General features: G+C 40.6%; 1 protein-coding gene and 1 long non-coding RNA gene across 3 annotated transcripts; both read left to right on the top strand.

The window, feature by feature from the left end:
- The first annotated feature begins 1,575 nt into the window (after positions 1 to 1,575).
- LOC112245893 lies at positions 1,576 to 2,879 on the top strand. Its single transcript, XR_002952829.2, has 6 exons — positions 1,576 to 1,594; positions 1,927 to 1,959; positions 2,222 to 2,311; positions 2,436 to 2,510; positions 2,624 to 2,648; positions 2,838 to 2,879. It is a non-coding gene; the product is annotated as an uncharacterized LOC112245893 (long non-coding RNA).
- Positions 2,880 to 3,524: 645 nt separating this feature from the next.
- Positions 3,525 to 16,051, top strand: LOC112245892 (phospholemman). 2 transcript variants are annotated; one of them, XM_024414064.2, is made up of 8 exons: positions 3,525 to 3,681; positions 10,462 to 10,513; positions 10,943 to 10,978; positions 11,186 to 11,212; positions 11,455 to 11,529; positions 11,650 to 11,686; positions 11,853 to 11,896; positions 15,149 to 16,051. In XM_024414064.2, the coding sequence occupies exons 2-8, from the start codon at positions 10,480 to 10,482 to the stop codon at positions 15,166 to 15,168; spliced, it is 273 nt and encodes a 90-aa protein (XP_024269832.1). In that variant the 5' UTR covers positions 3,525 to 3,681; positions 10,462 to 10,479; the 3' UTR covers positions 15,169 to 16,051. The 2 variants fall into 2 exon arrangements, with proteins under 2 accessions (XP_024269832.1, XP_024269831.1); XM_024414063.2 differs by having other exon boundaries at positions 10,940 to 10,978.
- Positions 16,052 to 16,736: the final 685 nt, after the last annotated feature.

The raw sequence follows: 16,736 nt of genomic DNA, 5'->3' as shown, positions 1-16,736 counted from the left end.
CCAAGACAGACCTCGTTCTCAGGTAAGAAGGGATTTCACTGGCTTTCCCAGGCCCTGTTTTACAACCATCTGTGTTGTTCTGATCACTTACACATCCATAGGGTGGGGTGTTGCTATAGCACCATTAGGTTCTGAAGATTGTATGGATGTAATGGTGATTTTTGCATATATTTAGATAGTCAATGTAAATTCACTTTGTAAAGTCAATATATTCTCAGTTGGTTGAGCTAGGTTGGTGTGTTCCCTGCGAAAGGCAGTTGTCAGGCAGTAAATATATGGATAGGTATCCTTGACCTTGAGGGATGACATGCTGATCAGCATGGTGACCTTCACTACTATTAGTCTGCAACAGGGAAAATGGCATTCTGGGCATATTGGAATATATATTGTACTATATATACTATATATTGGGATATATAGTACAATACAAATGGAAATATTCTGTTTCCCTTTATGAGTTCAAATGTATGTGTTATGTTTCAGTGTATGAATGCTCTAAGTGAATGCTCTGATGTGAACTATACACATAATAGTATTTCGACATAGGACTAATTCCCATCATTGTCAGTTGGAGTTGAGAGATAGCGTCATCTACGACCACATCTTACTGTGTATGAGGGCATTAGAAAACTCATTCTAAAAATCTGATAGGAAAAGTTGGATTACTAGCATTGACCTGGTCTTCAAATGGTGGAATTGTCTATTGTAAAACAAACTCGTTTTTACCAGAATGAAGGAGATGGGTGTCGTATTTCTATATTTCCAAAACATTGCAGTGTAAACCCCAGTGAGTGACCAAGGTCGAGCCAAGGGTGTCCTGAGGCCTGTGGCGTCCGCCCCACATTTCCTCCCTCAGCTGTTTTCTGTCCAAACACCCACAATGCCCTCCTGCTGCGTCCCGGTGTCTGTCTCACGCCACAAGGACATTCTGCCCCTTTATCCTCACTGTGTTTGGGAACAAGAATGGGACTGTGCAGGAGGGCAACATAGACACAATGGTTTTAATGATATTAGTTCATTATAGATCATACAAGTATAATCATACAGTATTATCCCTCTTCAGCTAGGAATAAAAAGGGTTAATTCAAGATGGTGTTAAATTCTAGGAATGACCCCAATGGTTATTGGTATGTCAAATCAAATCTTATTTGTCACATCCGTCGAATACTACTTCCTTACAGTGAAATGCTTAAAAATACCTTCAAAAAGTAACAAATAATCAAAGCGCAGCAGTACCATTACAATAGTGAGGCTGTATACAGGGTGTACTGGTACAGAGTCAATGTGCGGGGGCACCGGTTAGTCAAGGTAATTGAGGTAATATGTACATGTCGGTAGAGTTATTAAAGTGACTATGCATAGATAATAACAGAGAGTAGCAGCAATGTAAAATAGGGGGGCAATGCAAATATCCTGGGTAGCCATTTTATTAGATGTTCAGGAGTCTTATGGCTTGGGGGTAGAAGCTGTTTATAAGCCTCTTGGACCTAGACTTGTGAGATGTTATGCTGTTATAATAGATGCCTTTTTCATTTTGCTCCCAGTCAGGTTGTGTGCAAGATGGGCCAATTCTCAGGTCTGCTTTTGCTGACAGGTAAATCAGACATTTTCATGATAAAGATGCATGGGGTAATGCAACAGATGAATTCTGCAAAATGAAATAAATATTATTAAAGATTTTATGGACATTAGTATGGAAAGCTACAGTGGGAACTACAAATCTGTGATACAACAGACAAGTTCTGCTTTGTCTTAGAAGAATGTTACAGGATTGTTTTGTTGCACTTGACATTTTGTGACCTTTTGTGTCCTTCCAAGAAATGATTGTTGACCTTGACCCTTAACATGATCAAAACTACATATACACTTAGATCTATCCACCAAATGACAAACGTTCTTAAAATGTTTCTTCTTTTTCTCTCCTAGTTCTCTGTGCATTCTTCGAGGAAACTGAAGCAAGTAAGACACATCTGCTTTAGTATTGTCTCTAGTTGTCTGACGGGTTGGTCAAAACTTGCTCTTTGTTAGACTCATCTGTTTTTCAGGAGGTTCTTGTTTTCAGGTGACTGTGAATGAGAACTAACTATTTTCAGCAGATTTGATCACTGTCACTTAAACCAGAGTCACACACTGTGCAGCCAGTCAGAGCAACATGTGTTTTATTTGCTTGAGGTTAATTTTCTGTTCTCCCTTTCTCTCCTCCCCCCTCTCTCGTCTGCAGATCCATTTGTTTACAGTAAGTAGCTCATTCCTCTACACTCATTCAAAGGGAACTGATAAATCACCACCAACAAACAAAATTAACGTAGTGGTATGTAAGTGGCCATATTCTTATTGGATATGAAATGACATGAGCACATCAGAAATATGCTTCTGACATTGGATGAATCATTGCACCTGTGTGATTCTTAGCTGTTGAATGTTGAATTTCCCAGACTATGAGAGACTACGAATTGGAGGCCTGATCATTGCAGGCTTGCTTGTAGTAGGTGGCTTGTTTGTCCTACTTAGTAAGTACACATAGCCCAATTACTAATACGTTCTTACATTATGAATGTAACTCAAGAGGATAGACTCACACTTTGTCAGTGTTTGTAGTAACATCTCATTATTCTCTCTTCAGATCCCAAATGCACTAGAAAAAACAAGTAAGAGCCTATTTTATATCCATGTCTTTATAAACCCTTTACTAGGCCTACATAAATGCTTCACAAATAGTTTATACTGCATAAGAAATGTCCTTTCATTTGATTGTTACACTGTACTGTTATGTGTGTGTAATATTTAAAAAAAATCTTGTTTCTGTCTCCATTTTTTTTTTTCTCCAACAACAAAAGAAAATCTGAAGATGACACAAGTGAACTCTAAGCATCTCTAAAGGATGGAATCTGACTAACTGGTTGCTGTTGTTCTAATGATGAAGATTCGGGGGTGGGAATGGGGCAGGGCTCTGGCCATGACAATGTAATGACACCTGAATGGATGTGAGAGCGGATGGAGGGTGGGTGGGCCACAATGCATCTATTTACTGTTTTGTTTCTTTATTGGCTCAAATGTATGAGTTTATTTTCAGGTGTTTTACCGTGGTAGTGAGATGTATGATCGAACAACAGAAATACATTTCATTTAGCTATAGGCCCTGGGCATTATGGTCAAACAGTTGTATTGAGCTAAAACGATTAGCCTTCAATTGTCTGTGCAAATTCTTATGAATGAAAAGCCAAATAAATACCATTGAATACCATTGTTAGAAGTAAACAACATGTTAAACTGTTTGTGTTCAGAGATGTGCACTGTGCATGCTCTCACGATACAATATGTAACCAAAGCAGGTACTGTACACAACTATTTTGAATATATCGATGTGATAATGTTCGATTTGGTACCTTCCATATCACCGTTTTTACATGTTGTTGCTATATTTGTTATAGCAACAACAGGTCATTGAAAGCAACCAATGACAAACAAATGATAAAATCCTCCTCCTCTCCAGCGCATGCAACTTCAATTTAAACTCAGCCTATTTGCAAGCTGAGCAAACCTGTTGAGCGTCAGTGAAAAAGGGTGTTGGCGTCTGTCTGACTCAAGAGTACGTTCGTCTATTGTGTGTCGCTCCATGCCCGACATTTCCTATTTTCCCCCCTACACACATCTCCATTTGGGTTTAACGCCTGTCGGGAGGTAAGTTTGAATTTTCTAACAATTAGAGTTCGAGTGAATGCTCAGCTGTAGTTTCATCAAAAGTATGAGTATGTTAACCGTTATTTATTATATTTATTTCAAGAAAAGAATAGGCTAATCTTGTTTAAGTCATTTCTAAAATGTTGCTTAGCGCATCTTTGACCAAGACAAACGTATCACTATATGTTCTAGTAGTAGTAGCCTATCCCTAGTAAGACCTTAAAAAATATGTAATTCCTTTATAAGGCATATCCTTTTCTTTATAGGCATATCCTTTTCTTTCCTGGCAAGAGTTGCTCAGATTTGGGGAAAAGTTGAGTAGCCTAGCTAAAATACTCCAAAGGGTACAGTCTTTATTGGGATATTAATTATGTTTATAGAACGAAGATCGAACCTGCACGTAATGTAGTTTCAGGTTGTAGCCTACAGTATAGGCCTATGTGAGACAGACAGAGCGAGCGCATATGAGCCAGAGCCATGTGCAAGTATTATAGTGTTTCTGCGTCACGCAGATGTATTTGTTAACCTGCTTTTATGAATTCAGTTATTTACTCGGACTGTTCTATAACAGTGTTCTGGATGTTGTTTGTAATATTCAAACAAAACGTCCATAACCTATAGGCCTAAAGCAACATTTTGGCCATCGGCAACTTTTCTTCTCCTTTCTATTCCGTTTAGCAAGGGTGTCCAGGCAGTCTTATATAAGAGGGAGGACCCAATTAAATCCGCGTGATATTCAGTATTTTATCTGGCGCTCATGGAAAACAACGGAACATGTGGTCCTTCCTTTATTGTATTCAATATATTTTTCTAGAGCCAGATTGTTAATGTCTGTGGTGCTGATCATCCAGCTGTGGTCCAGCTGTGCTTTGATGGGTGGAGTGGTCAGGCTTAACGATACGATACTAACGTTACATGTCCTCTCCCATTAGCACATTTTTGTTTTTTTACTGGATCAGAATATTCAGTATTTTATCAAATTAATGTCGCAAGATAATATGTTTGGGACTGGTAGGCTAGTTGGTGTGCTGTCCTTCTGTAATGGGAAATGCATCAGTGTACATGCCCCTGTGTGTGGGGAATTACATTTGAATGACCAATTCTGTTCAACAGCTTGGTGGTACCCTTCACACACTATTATGCCAACCCAAACTATAGGCTACCGTGCTGGCTTGGATATTTTATTTTCACATTGTCCTTTTCAGCATGGCTCCTGCAACTATGGTGATGCGTAACCATGCCAACACAGTACAGCATGGCTCAGTTATGTTCTGCTCACTAGTGTGACATGGGTAAGCTAACAACAATAGCAGCAACACCAAGGTCTTTCCCTTGAAGGGAAGGCCGCATGACTTCTTTAAACAGTGGAGCTGCTGTTGCTGCTATTGTTGACCTTGTGGCTGTGGGTAGGAGGGATGAGTCATGGCTATAGTATGCCACGTCCCCCCTCTCCATTGAGCAGCCAGAGGAACACATTGCCCTGTGTTGCTCCTGCAACTATTTCTTCATCAAACACGAACAACAAGTAGTGGCTTCAATAGCCATCTATGGCTGACTGACAGAAAAACAACACTCTGTATGAGAAAATATCGACTACAGTTTACCCAGCTAACTTAAAACGTTCACAGAAATGTCTGGTACTCGTTTCTGTCTGGTTCGGTTTTGGTTGTGAGACAGCTTGGAAGAATGGACCCATTACATTTTTAAATCTAAATTCTGACAGCATGAAAGAAATAGGTTAAATATCACATATTCTTTATTCCAGATGTAATATGAATACATACATGCAATACTGTATTGCTCTATCACAGTCCCTTACCACATTAGAATGGTTTCCCAGTGTGTGTGTGTTCCTATTATACCTCAAAGGGTGCTGCCTATTCTCAGCGGCATGTTTTGTTCCAAAATTAGCTGCACGCTAGATTCCTGTGTCCAGGCACCACATCCTTTATGAGCCAGCCCATGGCCAGATCCCAGATCCTCTCTAAGGGGGAGCAAAGAGTGAACCTGTATGAGTATGGAGAGGTGACTAGGTCATAGTGGGAGAAGTACACACACAGACAAACACATCTAGACTCACCCACACACACAGGACATGCTCAGCTGTCATTGAAGCTTTGCTCCTCAACCTGACAATCTTTCAGTGGTATTTTTGTATTTATTTAACTAGGCAAGTCAGTTAAGACCAAATTCTTATTTACAATGACGGCCTACCCCAGCCAAACCCTAACCCGGATGATGCTGGGCCAATTGTGATACAGCCTGGAATCAAACCAGGGTCTGTAATGGCACCTTTAGCACTGAGATGCAGTGCCTTAGACCGCTGCACCACTCGGGAGCCCATATTGTGTGATTTGAAAAGACAAACTTTCCTGTTCCGAGGCCTCATGGAACTCTTAGATAAGTCATATGGCAGTGGAACCAACTGGCATTACGTCTCTCTGCCTCTGTAGTGGGGGAAACTTGATCTCCAGTCCTTGGTCTCCAATCCTCCTCATGTTGGTAGGCAGAGTGAATAGAGGGAAAAGAGAATAATAGAAGAGACTTCACAAACACAAAGAAAACCCAAAAATCCTAGATTTAATCCATTTCACAAGTACCTTTACAAGTAACTTTACACAAGTAATTTCCCGTAGTGCTAGGACGTCGTGACTGACTGAAATGGCCAGGTGGAATGACAGGAAATTAGGAAAAAAGAAAGGGAGTGAGTGTGAATAAGGGAGTAAGCACAGGTGTAATAAGTGAATGTGGGGGGGACTGGTGTGGGTGTGTACTCATCGTAAGTTTAGACAAGACCCTATTGTGAATGAGCAGGTTAGTGAGTGAAGTGGGATAAAGGGAGGGCAGTGCAAGGCGAAGAGATAGGGGTGAACCGAGTCGTACTGTTACCACACAACGGCCGATTCTTTCTTTGCTTCAGGCATTCAGTGGCAGGGAGGCCAGCATGACCCATGTTAGAACACTAATCCCATTATGACCAGGCCTGGTATCCAGGGTGAATCTGCCTGGTGGGGAACTGAGGGGATGGCTAAGCACGATCTGCAGCGCTGCCTAGCATTGTCTTGAACAGACAACCAAGAGCCCTAAACTTTGCTACATAAATCTCACAAAGTCGGCCGCCTCCACCCTTTGCTAACATTTACTCTGTATATGATTCCCAACTTGAAAACGTGGAAAGAAAGAACCCCGGGAGAGTCTACCTCTCTCCCTGTATTGAATCGTAAACCATCCACGACTGATATTTTGGAGGGCTTCCCGCTTCTTGCATTCCCTCTCCCTCACCAACATTGCTGGGGAGATGGAGGGTGCGCTTGGAAAGAAACCAGGGAGGGATTTTTTCCCTGGTTGCTGACAAATGCCAAATAGTATGACACTGCTATAAGATAGAGGGAGGCTCTTTGTTTTAGCTGTGTGTTATTGTAAAAGCTGTAGTGTTGTTGTAGGAGCTGTAGTGTTGTTATAGGATCTGTAGTGTTGTTATGGGATCTGTAGTGTTGTTATGGGATCTGAAGTATTGTTATGGGATCTGTAGAGTTGTTATAGGATCTGTAGTGTTGTTATAGTAGCTGTAGTGTTGTTATAGGATCTGTAGTGTTGTTATGGGATCTGAAGTATTGTTATAGGATCTGCAGTGTTGTTATGGGATCTGTAGAGTTGTTATAGGATCTGTAGTGTTGTTATAGTAGCTGTAGTGTTGTTATATGAGCTGTAGTGTTGTTATAGGAGCTGTAGTATTATTATAGGATCTGTAGTGTTGTTATAGGATCTGTAGTGTTATAGGAGCTGTAGTATTATTATAGGATCTGTAGTGTTGTTATAGGAGCTGTAGTGTTGTTATAAGAGCTGTAGTGTTGTTATAGGATCTGTAGTGTTGTTATAGGATCTGTAGTGTTGTTTTGGGAGCTGTGGTGTTGTTATGGGAGCTGTAGTGTGGTTATAGGATCTGTAGTGTTGTTTTGGGAGCTGTGGTGTTGTTATGGGAGCTGTAGTGTTGTTATAGAAGCTGTAGTGTTGTTATAGGATCTGTAGTGTTGTTATGGGAGCTGTAGTATTATTATAGGATCTGTAGTGTTGTTATAGGATCTGTAGTGTTGTTTTGGGAGCTGTGGTGTTGTTATGGGAGCTGTAGTGTTGTTATGGGAGCTGTAGTGTTGTTATAGAAGCTGTAGTGTTGTTATAGGATATGTAGTGTTGTTATAGGATCTGTAGTGTTGTTATAGAAGCTGTAGTGTTGTTATAGAAGCTGTAGTGTGGTGTTGTTATGGAAGCTGTAGTGTTGCTATAGGAGCTGTAGTGTTGTTATAGGAGCTGTAGTGTTGTTATAGGATCTGTAGTGTTGTTTTGGGAGCTGTAGTATTATTATAGGATCTGTAGTGTTGTTATAGGATCTTTAGTGTTATAGGAGCTGTAGTATTATTATAGGATCTGTAGTGTTGTTATAGGATCTTTAGTGTTATAGGAGCTGTAGTATTATTATAGGATCTGTAGTGTTGTTGTAGGAGCTGTTGTATTATTATAGGAGCTGTAGTATTATTATAGGAGCTGTAGTATTATTATAGGATCTGTAGTGTTGTTATAGGAGCTGTAGTGTTCTTATAGGATATGTAGTGTTGTTACAGGAGTTGTACTATTGTTATAGGAGCTGTAGTGTTGTTATAGCATCTGTAGTGTAGTTATGGGAGCTGTAGTGTTGTTATAGAAGCTTTAGTGTTGTTATAGGAGCTGTAGTGTTGTTATAGGAGCTGTAGTGTTGTTACAGAAGCTGTAGTGTTGTTGTAGGATATGTAGTGTTGTTATAGGAGCTGTAGTGTTGTTATAGGAGCTGTAGTGTTGTTATAGGAGCTGTAGTGTTGTTATAGGAGCTGTAGTGTTGTTATAGCATCTGTAGTGTAGTTATGGGAGCTGTAGTGTTGTTATAGAAGCTGTAGTGTTGTTATAGGAGCTGTAGTGTTGTTATAGGAGCTGTAGTGTTGTTACAGAAGCTGTAGTGTTGTTGTAGGATATGTAGTGTTGTTATAGGAGCTGTAGTGTTGTTATAGGAGCTGCCTTTACAAAACTTTACCATGGTAGTACAATGACAAAATAGTAGTTGTAGTTTTTTCATTATACTACCATGGCAGGAAAATACCAAGTGACCAAAAACAAAGTAATTTATGGTACTCACGTATTGTAACATTTACTACTCGCTATGCAATGGCAAAGTGTAAGCCTATTACACTGTTAAACCCCTTTTAGCTCATAGTGAAAAACCACAACACACATGGTCTAGTAGTGTAGTGTACCCTCTTAAACCCTGGAACCTGGATAGGATATAGTGAGAAGAATGAAGGGAGTCTGAATCCTTGAAGATTGTATCTGGTGCTTGTCCAGTATGTGGCTGGTGGCGTACAACACATGACGGAAAATAAATGTATCATGAGCAGAAACCAAAGGGGAGCGTGAGACAGTTGTGACATAAGGGATTTAGCTACCAAATCTCCTCAAGACTCCATTCCTGTCCAAATCAGTAGCCAGCCCTTCCAGAACCATCATGTTAGGCAGAGTATGATCAAAGAAGGCCAAACCCCTGGAACTCTGCTCAAGCCCCAGCATGTTTGTTATGTGGTTCCCATTGTCTCTCTTTCCCTCATGGATACTTTAGAAACCTGTTTGTAGGTTGTTGTAAGTGTGTGGTTGCTGATGGGTGAGGTGATTTCCTCTCTTTGTCTTTTATTCATAAGGTGTGATGGAAAATTACTGGGGTCTAGTTACTTTACGTTTTGGCGCTGGAGCCATGCTCAATGATCCAGCATTTTTTCCCTTGTGGATTTTCTACTTCTTTATATAATTTGACAGTTATATGATTATAAAGACATTATAACCCAAAATATATATTGAACAAGTGTCACACTCTGACCATTATTTGCGTTGTTTGTTTCTATGTTTTGTTTGGTCAGGGTGTGATATGAGTGGGCATTCTATGTTGCATGTCTAGTTAGTCTGTTTCTATGTGTTTTGGCCTGATATGGTTCTCAATCAGTGGCAGGTGTTTGTCGTTGTCTCTGATTGGGAACCATATTTAGGTAGCCTGTTTTGTATTGTGGTTCGTGGGTTATTGTCTATGTTATGTTGCTTGTTAGCACAGTGTTTCTTTAGCAGTCACGTTAGTTAGTTAGTTTGAGTGTACTTCGTGTTTTTTCCATCTTTTCATTAAATCATGCATTCACACCACGCTGCGCTTTGGTCTACTCAATACGACGATCGTGACAACAAGGAATAGCTGAAACATAATTAGGTTTGAAGGTTTGGCATGAGATGAAGCAAAGCACTCTGGGCAACATTCAAGATCACATGGGTTATGCTGCTTAGAAGCCATTTTGTACAAATCTAAATCAAATATGGGACTCCAGGGGAAAGCTAAATGTTGTGTCAGGTTTCTGTTGATATTGTAACTGGTGTGAGCCAGTTTTGGACACTGTATGAGCTGCCATTAGCTTCCCGGGTTTGAAAAGGTATAATCAAGTCAAATAGGTAGTGGGACAAGGGTAATTTAATTCTAACAAGTGGAGGCTTGATCAGACAATCAAGCGGGTACATTGTTTTTCTTCATTTTGAGCAGCAGAGCTCTTGCTTATGTGGGTGTGAAAAGGGCAGGGAGGATGAGTGCCAATTTGCTAGGGTGCACTGCAGTCATAATGCTCAGCTACTTTATCATATAAAGTCAGCCTAATATTATAATATGATCATATTATTATGCCATTACTTTGTTTCCCTCAATTGTTTATGTTCTGTCTTCTCCAGGTGAAAGAGAGTTTGAAGATGGCAAATATCTCTGCTTTGATTTTATTGACATGTGAGTGGAAGGTCTTAAAGACCAATCATACACACCTATTAATATCACCACTTCCTGCTTAGGTTTTCCCCAAAGCTACCATCTCTGTTCATCTTGTTTTGCCCAGTCTTCACTCACAACTCTGACTCAGTATTCAGAACAGTAGATACTACTGTATGTTTTGAGTGAGAGAGAGAATATGTTTATGTAATGTTATGAAATACATATGGTTATGGATACGAATAGTATACCAATCTAGAACTAAATAGAGGAAGGATAGATTCATTGACCTTTTCCAGTGCTATTCAAGGTCAAAGCCGTTGAGAGACCACTAAAGTTACAAGTGCACTTGTCACAGGGACGGAAAGCTGACTTGTTTGGGACATTGTTGGGATGCCATGTTGTCAATGCATTATGCTGTGTGCTTACCATTGTCTCTTCTGTTAGCAGTTACGTCCCTTGTGTTTGCAGAGGAGCAGAAAGAAAGTATGTAACTGACAATACAGTTTTATTACTCTAAATCTTTTGACATGCATTAATATGGTCTCCAGATAAATCATTGATTCACAAATTAAAGTAGGCCATTCGCTATTTTCCCATTTTGAGGTTGCGTGCATTCCAGTTCTTTGTATTATTTTTGAAGGTGTCTAGATGCTGTATAAACTGACCTTTGTCATGTTTTTGCCCCTACAGTGGAGGAGGAGGATCCATTTACCTTTGGTGAGCAGAGAGATACATCTCTTAGAACACTCAACAACTCTCAACATTCCTGGCTTACTGTGTATGATTAATGCTTTTTTCCTTTCACTCTCTCTCCCATTATTCTCTCTCCTGCACTCTCTCCTGCTTTCACTCTCTCTCCCATTATTCTCTCTTCTGCACTCTCTCCTGCTTTCACTCTCTCTCCCATTATTCTCTCTCCTGCTGTCTCTCTGTCTCTCTGTCTCTGTGTGTGTGTTCAGATTATCACAGGCTACGTGTTGGGGGGTTGATCCTGGCAGCAGTTCTGTGTCTGATCGGCATCACCATCCTCTTCAGTAAGACTCCATCACATAAACACATACATACTCACACACAGTGACACAGTCAGAGCATGTATTTACACATGCTCACATTAACATAGGACACAGATTACCTTGTGACCCTTCTTATAACAGGCGGACACTGCAGATGCAAGTTCAACCAGGACAAAAGGTAAAGGATCTATCATATCAGTGCATGCTCAGATCAGTCCAGATCAGGGCACACTCTTTGTGTGAAACTGTACGTTTCAGGTAGGTGTATGTGTGTGTATGTAGCTAGGTGTCGTAATGTATAATGAAATGTAGTGTGAGTTGACACGCTGGTTTTCTCTCTGCAGGAGGAGGTCAGGAAGCAACGCCGCCCAGCCACTCAACGACCAAGGTCTGTTCCCCTGACCTCTCAATCTCCTCTCTGATTGGCCCACACTTTACACTGGATGATTCCTAGCCATCTGGATGCATAAGTCTTGGCTAGGAATATAATGAACATGTATAACTGACTGGCATGTTTGAGTGATCATTACAAAATATCCTCTTCAAGAAAAAGGATTAGAAATCTGTTAACCTATTCAGCGTCTCACAAAGACACGTGGCTGGAACCAAAAATCTCATATTTGGACTCATCAGACCAAAGCACAGATTTCCACCGGTCTAATGTACATTGCTCATGTTTCTTGGCCCAAACAATTGTATTTTTCTTATTGGTGTCATTTAGTAGTGGTTTCTTTGCAGCAATTCAACCATGAAGGCCTGATTCACACAGTCTACTCTGAACATTTGATGTTGATGTTACTTGAACTCTGTGAAGCATTTATTTGGGCTGGAATTTCTGAGTCTGGTAATTCTAATGAACTTATGGGTCTTCCTTTCCTGTGGCGGTCTTCATGAGAGCCAGTTTCATCATAGCTCTTGATGGTTTTTGCGACTGCACTTGAAGAAGCTTTCAAAGTTCTTGAAATGTTCCGTATTGACAGACACATACAAGCTCAGAGAGAGTGAGAGAGTAGCACAATCACCAGATGGTGCTGCATGGTTTTGACAAAATAGTATTGGTTGCACCTTCATCACTCAGCCACATCATTGCCATTGTTATCAGTGTTCCACAGATGCCTCAGCCACATTGGTGTCCAAAAGTAGAACGGGAGCTAATGACTTTAAATGGGAGCTAATGACTGTTTCTCTCAGTGATGTAGTCGAGTCATTAAACCTTGAGTCCGAATCGAGTCCCCTGTGCTCGCTTCCGAGTCCAATTCTGAGTCACCAATGGTCGAGACACGAGTCCCTATGGCTGAAGTAGTAGTCCCAGTGCTCGAGTCCTAGTCCAAGTGCTCAAGTGAGTCACTGGGTCCACATTAACTCAAAATTAAGTAATTTACCCAGTCAAATATAGTGTAGTGGCAAGAGGAATTTAGTCAATAAATTGTTTTCTTTCTGTGTCACCAAATGTCTGCATATACTGTAGGCTAATTGTAATGTACCAGTGCCACGTTCAGTTGCAAAACGTTCTCGAATGTTGCGGATAGAAATTCCATGAATAGAGCCAACGTTATTCCTTATTCAACATGTCAGAGGCATGTTTGTTCTACATAGCATATTTCTATCTGAACATTCCAAAATGTTGCATCCTGCTGAATGCGCCCCAGATTGTCCATCAATGCAGGATAGAAAGAAAAAACCACATAGCGCCGTGATTATGGGTCATATCTTTTGAATGATAAGGGCTAGAATCAAGCCGTTTCTCTGAGGAAAAAGGGGAGATATGGCTTCATTGGCTACAGAACCTGGCTATGAAATGCAGTGGTGTCGCGACTTCTACCGAAGTCGACGCCTCTCCTTGTTCGGGCGGTGTTCAGCGGTCGACGTCGCCGGTCTTCTAGCCATCGCCGATCCATTTTCCATTTGTTTTGTCTCGTTTTCCCACACACCTGGTTCTCATTTCCCTCATTATGTGTTGTGTATTTAACCCTCTGTTTCCCCCATGTCTTTGTGTGGTATTGTTAATTGTAAGTGCTTGTGCACATTTTGTTTGACTGGTGCGGGTCGGGTTATTGTGCCCATACTTTGTATTTCTTATGCCATTGGTTTTACTATTAAACTGCTCCGGCTATTATCAAGTTCTGCTCTCCCTGCCACCAGATACGCATCCCTTACAAGTCGGGAAAGTGGGAGGGCTGAGCGAGACTACAAATTCAAAGACAGCCTACTTTTCTATAGTCAAGGGAGAGAAAAACATAGCTAGACTGTTGTTTTACTATTAAAACATAGCTAGACTGTTGTTTTACTGTTAAAACATAGCTAGACTGTTTTACTATTAAATTCAATGCTGCTATTGTTTTTAATTTTGCAAAGCAGCTTGTGTTTCTTACCAGGCAAAGGGTAGCTAACTAGAAGTGGTGGTGACTGGCTAGCTACGGGGAAGCAAGAGAATCGCCTGTAGGGTTGAGTGCTATCCAGATTTTCATATCGTCAATCCGTCTTTCTTTCATCCTGGGATTTACGGTATTACCGGCTTAGTCAACAAGGGGCCATTAAAACGCAACAACAACAATAAATACACAAGTAATAGTAATTTCCATGGAGGCTGATATGCTAGATATGCTAATGAGTGCAAGCAAAAATAGACTAAAAGCAAAGACAGGCAATCCAGTTCATGAAGTTATACATATATAGGTAGTAGCTACTGAATGTCCTTTTTGGTGAGTTTGGACATTTACAAGCAAATGTCAACGGGAAATTGTGCAAATGAATTCAGTTTTGACGCTTTCTCTAGAGCAGCATGTATACACGCTGTGTCTGTGTGGAGTCGTTAGGGCCACGGCCTGTCTGCCTGCTCTGCTCGGAGAAAAGGGCAGAGGAGCAGACTGAGGCTGCCGAGAACAGAGAGGAGAACACATGCTAGGAAATATGCTCAAGATAGCAGGGACAGCTGTATAGATAACTCATCCAAAGCGCTTTGACTTCTCAAACACAGTAGGAAGCACTATATGATGCCCAGTCTCCTTCAGCCTGTTATTTGGCTTACTAGCAAGTTAAACCAAATAAACAGCTGGACTCACCTGCTCCCGCTTTCTCCCGTTGTGCTATTTACAAACAAACACGTGACTGGCTCATCTGTTCTGGTGAACTACGGTATGCTTCATAATGTAAAATAATATAACACGTGAAATGAAGAACGCAATCTGCTTCATCTCCTAATGTATTGCACAAGTTGACTGCAGGTATTTACTTAAAAAGTAGCTACAAATATTACAACTCATTGAAAAACTTGTATAGCCGGAGCGGAGCTTGTCTGCCTATCTGCCCACACTCATCGCTTGCTCCCCTGTAGCTCACCAGCTGATGTAGGCTGGGTGAGGCACATCCTTCCCACTGCTGAACAGAACTGCACTGTGCATCTGTGCTGCTAATATTAATTGTGCTTATCATCAAAAAACTCTTCATCTCTCATAACTCTTGTCCAGTCCAGAACTATAGCCATGGCTGTCACTGTTTTGCCTGTGATCTGGGGACATGGAGGACATGATCATTATGGCTGCCCAACGGAGAGCTGTATGTCTGTGTTATCTCACATGGCTTGGTAATGAATGCCTTTTAATGATTCCAGATATCAAGTCATCTTTCTTTCTGTCCACAGCTCGGGCCAGTGAGTGCTAGGAACCAAACTCCCACCTGGCAGCAGGTCAAATCGACTTCCTGGTTCTGCATCAATCAAGAGATGGAAATTGATGGGTGGAGTTGGCTTGTTTTTTGTCCAATGGAGGTTGTTTTTTAGAGAGTGGTGCTGTCTTCCCCAGAGGGAGGTGGTACTGTGCCATTGGAGATCAGAGGTGTGCTGCTTTTACCTGTGTTGCTGTTCTCCCTTCCGCCCATTACTCCTGTTTCTGCTCCGCCCAATATTCACACTGTAACTCACCACCAGCAAGCACACACAGACAGACAAAGCAGGACACGATTTTCCCCCATGTTCTTTGTATTTAAACAGATAACCAAAAGATGCTGTGTGTCGACTCACTCATTATTTCATTGCAATATTTTTCACCTCTAGTAGCTCCACCTGCATGTGGAAAATATGCAGTAGATTTGACTGTTGCCATACTGTCTCCTAATAATCTTACATGCATATACACTACTGTAAAATAGGTACCGGTAGCCATAAACTATTATAATGTCAATAACTATTCACACACCTTTATCTTGATTATTCCTATATTAACTTTTTAGTTGAATGTAGAAAAGTGCACTGGTCTATGCAGTAGAATCTGTTGTATGATAAATGCAATGTTTTTTTAATAGTACAGAATATTAAAATAATTTCAATAAGCTGATGATATAGTTTCGATTGAGAGTGTTTGCCACCAAAACAACATTAATGTTATTTTAGTTTGTTAGATACCACACAAACAATTACTGTCCCCGAAGAGGGTTTTCTCCCCAATTGGCTTTTAGTGAGTCACGGTCTACATTGAGATAGATGTTTCTTGGCAAATGAATAGATGGTGTCTATGTTTGTAATTCAAATTAAAAGAGTTACCTTATATGACTGTGTCCAATGTTACATTACATTATACTAATAGATGCTGAATCTCTAAATAAAACAAGTCTGATAGGCTCCTCAAATGTAAATACTGCAAATACTTTTCTCTATTTGATGTAAGGCCCATGTCCTGAGTGGTTCAAATATACTTCTACATCGCCATCTACTGGATTACATGAGACACTGCAAAAAGACTGGTACAGTGTTTCTCAAATGCATTACAAGCATTTTTTTTGAAAAATATTTTTCAAAACAGTGTTCACAAGACACTAAACTCTGTGGCCTTGCAAAACAGCAAAATCATTTTTAAAATGTAGTTGCCTTCTCAAACATACATTCATCAAAATTACACTGACTACAAAAATGTAGGAATACCGGCTCTTTCCATGAAATAGACTGACCAGGTGAAGGCTATGATCCCTTATTGATGTGACTTGTTAAATCCACCTCAATCAGGGGAGGAGACCGGTTAAATAACCATTTTTAAGCCTTGAGACAATTGAGACATGGGATTGTGTATGTGAGCCATTCAGAGGGTGAATGAGCCAGACATAATATGCAAGTGCCTTTGAACGGGGTATGTTAGTAAGTGCCAGGTGCACCGGCTTGTATCAAGGACTGCAACGTTTTTCATGTTTTTCATGTTCAACAGTTTCCCATGTGTATCAAGAATGATTCACCACCCAAA

This window comes from Oncorhynchus tshawytscha, linkage group LG23 (genome assembly GCF_018296145.1).
Source record: "Oncorhynchus tshawytscha isolate Ot180627B linkage group LG23, Otsh_v2.0, whole genome shotgun sequence".
NCBI classification, from domain to species: Eukaryota; Metazoa; Chordata; class Actinopteri; order Salmoniformes; family Salmonidae; genus Oncorhynchus; species Oncorhynchus tshawytscha.
Note: the sequence above shows the minus strand (reverse complement) of the source record. Positions and strands in the feature narration are given on the sequence as shown.

What these genes read in the sequence shown, in the direction of transcription:
- LOC112245892 (XM_024414063.2), top strand. Translation starts at nt 10,480, where the DNA reads ATGGCAAATATCTCTGCTTTGATTTTATTGACAT. An exon ending in TGCTTTGATTTTATTGACAT is followed by an intron (nt 10,514 to 10,939) that starts GTGAGTGGAAGG and finishes CTCTTCTGTTAG; the next exon opens with CAGTTACGTCCCTTGTGTTT. An exon ending in AAGTTCAACCAGGACAAAAG is followed by an intron (nt 11,687 to 11,852) that starts GTAAAGGATCTA and finishes TTCTCTCTGCAG; the next exon opens with GAGGAGGTCAGGAAGCAACG.